At 32.5% G+C, this 9,234-nt stretch overlaps 1 protein-coding gene across 1 annotated transcript; it reads left to right on the top strand.

Annotated features, from left to right (window-relative positions):
• Nucleotides 1-2,061: 2,061 nt before the first annotated feature.
• HELRODRAFT_172684 (hypothetical protein) lies at nt 2,062-3,619 on the top strand (the record flags this gene model as incomplete). Its single annotated transcript, XM_009019343.1, has 4 exons — nt 2,062-2,106; nt 2,200-2,274; nt 2,389-2,447; nt 3,208-3,619. The coding sequence occupies 4 exons, from the start codon at nt 2,062-2,064 to the stop codon at nt 3,617-3,619; spliced, it is 591 nt and encodes a 196-aa protein (XP_009017591.1).
• Nucleotides 3,620-9,234: the final 5,615 nt, after the last annotated feature.

Raw genomic sequence — 9,234 nt, 5'->3', positions numbered from 1 at the left:
TACTTGATCTATACATAGATATGTATCTTGCATGTACATATATGTATTTATATTTAACTATGTATCCGTAGGTCTGATGTGGAAACTCGTATCACACATATTCAACCGCAATAGTTGTATTCACAACGCATACACAGCAATATTATATATCTGGCGCACATGTCATTCGTAATTAGTTTTCACTAACGTTTCTCAACCATGTTAAAACTTTTATAAAATTTCTATATTTTAATTATTTTACTAAACATTTTATTTAAATTACATTATTTTATTTATATATAATCTACATAAACTTTAGTTATTATGATATTTACAACAAGGTTAATTTATTTCACAATTTAATACATATTTTATTTTCTATATTTTCACATTTTACATTAGGCATTTACTTTAATTAAATTATATGTTTAAACAATATTTAGGCTCTGAAGATGGCATTACGCCGAAACAGCGCTGTTAGCTTTATTCCAGTTTTAGATAAATATGAACTCAAACAATACCGCCTCGTTGAATGTCTTATAAAGAAGTTAATTAATGCAAAATGGGCAAAAAATTTCAATGAAATTTGCATTTCTGAAAACCTCGTTCCTAAATATATATATATATATATGTATATATTAAATATTATTGAAGCTAACCTAAAGGGACTCGTTTTCAAAAACAAAGCAACATTGCGGCGCATGTCAGTTTTAATAACACAACCATGACGTCATGCACTTTGAGAAACAATGTCAATAAAATAACGTTACTACAATAATTTTCTGCCCTAGAAAGAAAAAATTAGAAAACATAATGATAGCGCAAACGTAAGCAAAGGACACATCAGATTGACAGTAAAATACCGACGTAACAAAGGATACAAACGTTTAAAATTTTGTTGGCAACAAATCATTGATGAAGAAAGAGATAGTTACTTTAATATATATATATATATATATATATATATATATATATATATATATATATATATATATATTTTAGATTGGAGGGAAGTGATAGTTACCTTAACGGAAGATAAATATGAACGTAATACCTAGTGTGTATATCCAATAATCTAACATGTTGATACTATGGATATGTATGTCTTGATACCTGCTAACATGTTGATTTTATAGATATCAATATTTTGTTACCTTCTAACAGGTTGTGATACTATGAATATGTATATCTCGATACCTTCTAGCATGTTGATAGTATGGATATGTATATCTTGATACCTTCTAACATGTTGAAATTATGGATATTTTGATGAACATTGCGAATTTTTAAATTTACAGAGTGGAGTATTAGTCAAATAAAGAAAGACGTGATACACTTGCTGTAGATTTACTCACAATTAGAGGTCTACATGGAAAATTTCCCGCAAATTTTCCCGCAAATACATGCGAAAAAAATTGTGGGTTGAGAACAGAAGTTGGAGGGAAACTCGCGGGGCGGATATTTTTCGTGCGGGAAGTACCGCGGGACGGGAAAAAGTTTAGAGGGAAAACCGCAGTTGACTTGATTTTGAAGTTGGCGAAGTTCCAAAAATGTTGAAAATAAATGAGAAACTTCATAGCTTGAACAGCGACGCAATTGAAAAAGTTAGATTATTATTATTAAGTTTAAAGCTAAGCAAGCTCACAGATGCATATGCATTACGCTAAATAATATTCATTGTGATAACACAAAAGGACACGTGACCAATTATATTAAGTGTTATGTGCAGGGCACATCACTATGTATTCTATTTGTTTTTGGGCAATAATTAATGTATCAATACAATGTGACTTTTACTGTGACATGCTTTTTAATTCGTTCAATTCGTTTCACTTCGTTTGGTTATAGAACGTTACATTTATTTTACGTAATAAATTAGTATACGTACATTACGCTTATTGTTTTCTATTTAGTTCGTGTTTCAACTCTTCAAAACAGCAGAACACAACATTAAGTATGCAGCTTTAATACAGAATCTGTCTTTATCAGCTGTTTACACAGATAAATACGTGATCAGCGAGTTATATTTTCATTTTGTTTTTTTTATTTCGATGACAACCTCGTGTTAGCAGTTTGGTAAATATGGACAAATCAGCAGTCAACAAAATTTCTTCCGATTTTGATGATGTAAGTTGAATCTTTATTTTTACATAAAGTTTGTACCATATTCCGATAAATGACTTTCATATAAAAATTTTATTTTTTCGAATTATTTTATAGGCAAAATTCGTTGGATTCCAAAAAAATGAAATTGAAGAATGCAGAAACAGACTGAATTTGAAATGCTTTGACAACGTTATAAGGATAAACTAGGAAAAAATATCGTATGGGCCGGTATCGAGTACGCCTAAAGTTAAAAAAGTTGCCAAGAAACTTCAATCTCCACAATTTACTGACGATGACCTTCAGGACAACGAGATGGAAGATAACGACAGCGACGACAAACCTGCTGAAATTGGGTCGATTGGGTCGGTATCGAAAACGCCTAACAACTTAATCACAAATGTTAATTTTTCTACCGATGAAAATAGACGTGATGGCGAAAAAAGGCAAAAGAAGAAATCAGCTGGATAAGTTAGGGATGTTAACCAAGATAATAGTGAACTTTATCAACAATTGGTAAATAATCTGGATAATATGATGCTTCAGAATTTGAACTATCTCATAGACATTTCAGAAGAACAACTCAGAGATCCTCGAATTCTAAAAATTATTTTACAAAATTTACAAAAATGAGACATTAAATACTGATTTTGGGTCTGTTAAAAAATACAAAATTAAAGATATAGCTTGTTCACTGCGGTATAGTGTTGTAAAATTATTCTTCTGTGACTAGAATACGAACTGATTCCATAAAAACTGCAAACAAATATTTCATACTATGAAGTGAAAATTGGATGACGTCCATGTGGGGACATCGATTTTTCAGAGTGATGAATGGAAGAATAAAAAGTGAAAAAAATGAGTAAAAGATAATTTAACTTAGTCTGAAAGCAGGTTTACATGCATATGTAAAAGTCATTGACAAGATGTTGAAACCAAAATAGTTTTGCTTCATTAACAGTAAATATGCGTTTTACTGATGATGTTTTGAATGTTAGCAACGATATTAAGCTAGAAAAATCTAACGTTGAGTTAACGTTAACTTAGATTAAACTCCATTTTATCAGCCGAGCCAGTACTACTAATTTCAAGACAACACAAATGGATATCGAATTATGAAAAAAGAAAACATCACACGGAAGAATATGAAAAAATATATTGGAATGGAACTAAAACTAATCAATCGCTCCCAGTTACAAATTTGAACTCCATAATTTGCCGAACGTCAGCCGCATTTCATGTTAAATGTTTCAGAACTCTGAATTATGACGATGACGAGAGTAAATGCTTACAATCATGTGACGCTGACGACAATGAAGTTGATGATGATACTGGTAATGAATCCAATAAATCATCATCATCTTCTCAATCTTCATCATCGTCGCCGTCTTTGATGAGGCAGGCATTATCGCCTCCCAAACCAAAAAACGCAAATCTGTTGGGTTGCGAAGTCTTCCTAAGTTTGGCCTACGCTGAAAGGCGGACTCATCTTCTTTTTTATGGCAACCTTGTCGATAATTATGCCAAAAATTTCTAAAATGTCATGAATAAAGTAAACATTACTGTTATTTATTTCAAAAACATTAATAACCAATTTATCATTTATATTGCATGGCGAACCTATGTGCTTGCTCTTCATGAGCCATATCTAGTTGAAGTTATATTATAAATGGTGTGAACGTTTGTGTTTTTATAATGAAACAAATTTTTATTTGAAAACGTACTACTACTACTATTACCACCACTACTACAAATACTACTACTACTACTACAAATACTACTACTACTACTGCTGCTGCTGCTACAACTGTGCTACAACTGCTACTACTACTTACTACAACTACTACTACAAAAAAACCTGTTGAAATAACATGAAATGTGTTGTCGAAGTTGCATCGCCCATGAAAAAAAAAACATTTCTAAAGTACCAGACGCACAGTTTACCAATAAGTATTGTTGATGATGAGTGTTGTGATAATGATGAACATGACTATGGTTGTGATGATGATAACGATGGCTGTGATGACGAAGATGACGATGACTAAAATCGCAATGTGTAAACATTCCTCACAAATTAATCAGAATAAAAAAAATTATCCATTCTACTAGGGCCACAACCCGATGAACTACATGATGAATGGCCTGTTGAACAACAGCCTCGCTGACTGCAACATCTACATTGACGTCGGCCTCATACCAAATCAAAATGCCTACCACAGTCCGCTGAGAAGTATGGCTCGAATGACTCTCTGAACTTTACCTGTTTTGTTTTTTGTTGGTTAAAAGAATAAATAAATAAATAATAATAATTATTAATAATAAATAATTAAATAAATAATTGTAATAAATAAATAATGAAAAAAGAAAAAATGAATTAAAGAGAGAAATGAATAAATAAACAAATAAATAAATATATATTTATATAAATTATATATATAAATAAATAAACAATAAACATTTTTTTACTTGATATGGCTCAGCGGTAGTGACCCGTTTGCTAAAATTAGTGGCAGCATATCTTTGGTAATAATATCATAAATTTGGTAATAGATGTTGTTGATATATATATATATATATATAATATATGTTGATATATATATATATATAATAGATATATATAAAATATATGTGGGTAATATATATATATATATATATATAGCAGACATATATATATATATATATTGTCAGACAGCAGCTAATCTGGGCTTCACGATTGATTCAGGTTTGTCAATGAAACAACACATTAAGAAGCTCTCAGCCGAATGCGTGTTTCAAATCAGGAAAATCAATCAAATTCGACAATCCCTAGATACATCCACGTTGCAGACGTTGGTTTATGCATTTGTGCACTCACGCGTCGACTATTGCAATAGTTTATTTTATGACTTACCTGATCGATCCGTGGCTGTACTTCAATCAATACAAAATCGAGCCGCAAAAGTTGTTGTTGAAGCTCTAAAATACGATCATGTGTCTCCAATACTGAAGGAACTTCATTGGCTAACCGTCGAAAAAAGAGTGTTGTTCAAAATTTCAACACTTGTCTACAGGTCTATCAACGGTCTAGCTCCATCTTATTTGTCTGACAGGTTCAAAAAGAGACTTCAAAAGCATCTGGAACACACTTGAGATCCGATGTTTCAGACCTGCTGTTGATCCCAACAACGAGTCTCCGTATAGGCTCTCGTAACATTGCTGTTTCTGGACCAACTGTTTGGAACAACCTGCCTGCTGCTCTCAGAAATCCGGACCTAAACCTGCGTGACTTCAAGAAGAAACTGAAAACTCATTTATTTTCATTGTGATGCATTATTGATCGATTCTTTCTGTTTAGTCGACATGTTCTAAATATTATTTCGTATTTTCGTTTTATTGAATCGATTACTTTTCTGTTTATGACCAAATTTTAATCTTATTTCTGTGCGATGTATTATGATTTCTCGTTTGTTATTTCAATTATGTTGTTAAGTTCAGTTTTTGTTAGATAGCGCTTTTGAGATTCCTTTAATTAGCGCTTCATAAATGTTTCAATAATAATAATAATAATAATATATATATATATATATTTCAGACCTTCTTATTATCTTATTATCATTTGTCGTTAAATATTTTAATAAGTTCAGATACAAACCACTATGCCGAATTGATAAATGGATAAACATGTTACATATAATGTACCTAAACACAACACATGGTTTCCATTTTTGTCTGGAGCCGGTCAGTTTAACGTATGAATTGAGATTTTAGCCATTAAGTTATCTCCTATTTCTTATAACAATTGGCAGCAACAAACGTTGTTGGTCTAATTCCGATATTTTACCATGAGTTTAAAAATTCATCATCGTGAGTGTTTTCTGATATAATTTGAAGATTAAATTTTGAGCTTTTAAAAAATTGAAATTTATTGAACATCTTTCGACTCATCATACATAACGAAAAATCGGAAACTTTGAGATTGGCATTGGGCAACCGCTAAATTTTATCTTCAGGAAGGATTAAAAATGGAGACCACATAATATTTTTGCTACTACTTATTTTTAAAAGTTGAAAAGAATGCAAAATTTATTTCTGTTTTTACTTTCACTAATTATTTACTTTGATAGAAGAGGATCTGTTTACATTCATACCTGGCTGTACAGTCATTTCTATGGACGTCAAAACCATAAATGATAAAATTACCAAAAAAAACCTTTGACATCTTCATCATTAAGATGACCGTTATAAAATCTTAAACTTCTAATAAGAATGAAACAATAGAGTTATCATCATCACCACCTCTTTTTTATCACGTTACTAATTGTGTCTTTATTTTCCTATTTTTATGTTGAAACAGTTCCTGCGTCTGTCAGAATCTGAATTTATAGAATTAAAAAAATGCAACAATCAACTTGCTGACCACCATCATTTAGAACGGAATGTTCGAGAACGACAAAACAATTTACTACTTGGACTCCTCTCCTTATTCAGAGGGCTCCAAAGATGATGTGCACACAATTATCGACCACGTGGACCATGTCGTCTGTAGGCATGAAACTGTTAAGCCAAGCAAGCCACAAGACGATGACGTTAGAGTCATCGTTCAGTAGTCAACGCTGAATTGCGGACTATTCGGCTATAGTCGAACAGATTTGGTTTTGTCATGAGTTTTATAAGTATATACATAAATTATTTTGCTCATATTTTACTTATTTATTCATATTTATTTATTCAACTAACTTCGAAAGAGTTTGCGGTAATTACTGTAATCGAATATGGTAATGTCTCTACGCTTCAATAGAATAGCTAAATAAAATAGAATGCCCAAACTAAATTTTTGAAGTTTGAATTCAAACGTTTATTTTTTAAGTATCCAACACAAAAAAATAAAATTTTCAACCTTGAAAAGAATTTGTTTTTTTTTTTAGCTGCCAATTGAACCATAATGTCAAATGTTTGGCGAATAACTCAAAAATATTCAACTTGTAATCATGTTTATTGCGTTATAATTGAAGTAAAAATGTTAATTTCAGCAATGGCCATGGCATCAGGTCTGAAGGTGGCATTCTCCGCCCTGACGACATACAAGTACCTCCCCCATGTTGGCTGTGTGTAGCAGTCGAAAGTTAACACTGATCCCGTTTCTAACAATGTGTTATTGTTGACATAATAACACAACTGCCCGTCTTGTCCCAAACTCTTGTTAATCTCACTCACAATTATTTTAATCTTTTGCAAATACTTTGAATCTGTGTAGTCGTGTAGTAAATTGAGGCATATTCAATTTTTTTTACCGGCAAATATGGCATTACTTAATATATAGGAATTGAAAAAACTCTAATAGAAAACGTACTGAGAGAGTCGTGACTGCTGGTGAGGACAACCCTCGAGATGGGCTCACTCTTTTGAAGATCAATCATCCACCAAATAGGTCCTTCGTCATAGACGTCGTTACAATTTCCACATGCGATGGAAAAAGTATCAGCATTCTTGTCAATGGCAAAGTCAGCGTGATGATTTTCACGTGTTCCTTTCTGCTCGACTTGATAATTCGATAGTTCTAGTTTGTTCCCTGCGTGAACTGTTCAAAACCAAATTTGGCAACTGAATTTTTTACAAGCAATTAATTTTTATCTGTCTTCTAAACTTTACAAGAGTCGATGCATATTTTAAATTCAAATAATTTTCCAAAATGTTTATTATTTGTCTAACTGATCATTTAAAACACTAATAAAAAACCCACTTATATTTGAAGTAAAGATGTTAATTTCAGCAATGGCTATGGAATCAGGTCTGAAGGTGGCATTCTCCGCCCTGACGACATACAAGTACCTTCCCATGTTGGCTGTGTGTAGCAGTCGAAAGTTAATACTGATCCCGTTTCTAACAATGGGTTATTTATGAAATAATAACACAACTGCCCGACTTTTCCCAAACTCTTGTTAATCTCACTCACAATTATTTTAATCTCCAGTAGATACCTTGAGTCTGTGTTGTCATGTTGTAAATTAGGGCATGTTCAATTTTTTGGAAATCAATCAATCAATCAATCATTCAACCAACCAACTAACCAATCATTCATTCAATCAATCAACCAACCAACCAGCCAATCAAGCAATCAACCAACAAATCAATCATTCACCCAGCCAACCAACCAATCAATCAATCAATCAATTAATCAATCAATTAGATTGTAAAGCGCTATTTACGCGATGTTCAACAGCGCTCCTCAATAAATTTTGAAAACAGATGGGTCTTGAGATCCGCTCTGAACTTTGTAAATGATGGAGAAGTAGCCAGAGAAGTAGGTAGAGAGTTCCAGAGAAAAGGGACAGAAAAAGCAAAAACAGATTTAGCAAAAGAGTGTTTAACACGAGTTAAGAAGAAGCGAGAACAAGAAGACGATCGTAAACCGGGGCGTTTAGGTTCAATTAATATATCTGATAAGTACTTTGGAAATAATTTAGGTGAGACTTGTACATGAATGTGCAAATTTTAAAGTTTTTTTATATTTTATAGATAGCCAGTGCAATAGAACGAGATATGGAGATATATGAAAAAAGAAAGGGGCACGAGCAACTAGATGAGCAGCAGAGTTAAAAGCTTTACTTAAATTCATTAGGTTAAATGGAGGTTCATTAGATTCGACCTCCATTGGCTTCCATTTCACTTTCGAGTTTTATTTAAAATAACTGTCATCGTCTTCAAATTTTTAATTTCGCATTCACCGTCGTATCTCGGTGATCTTCTACATTTTTTTTGTATTTGTATTTGATGACTTGTATAGCGCACCTCCAGAATGACATCAGAAGCGCTAGCATCGCTGTGGATTATTGAATAGATGATTTTTTAAACGTTTCTTGAACATCCGTATATCCATGCTGCTGAATCTTTTCAGATCTGTTGGCAATGCATTTTAAATTTGAGCTGACGACACCGAAAATCTTTTTTTCCAAAACGTGAAGATTTGTGCTTTGGAATCACAAGATCTCCATTATCAGAAGATCTTAATCTGTTTCTGTTTGTAACCTCGAATACTGGTTGGAGCTGCTCTCTCAAAGAACATGAAGCCTCGCCAGCCAGTGAATCTCTGACAATTTAAACAAAACTCTTTCCGGCATACGAAGCCAGTGCAACTCATTTCTGATGTAAGCTGATATCGACTCGAACTCCGTG

This window comes from Helobdella robusta (genome assembly GCF_000326865.2).
Source record: "Helobdella robusta unplaced genomic scaffold HELROscaffold_24, whole genome shotgun sequence".
Lineage (NCBI taxonomy): Eukaryota > Metazoa > Annelida > Clitellata > Rhynchobdellida > Glossiphoniidae > Helobdella > Helobdella robusta.
Note: the sequence above shows the minus strand (reverse complement) of the source record. Positions and strands in the feature narration are given on the sequence as shown.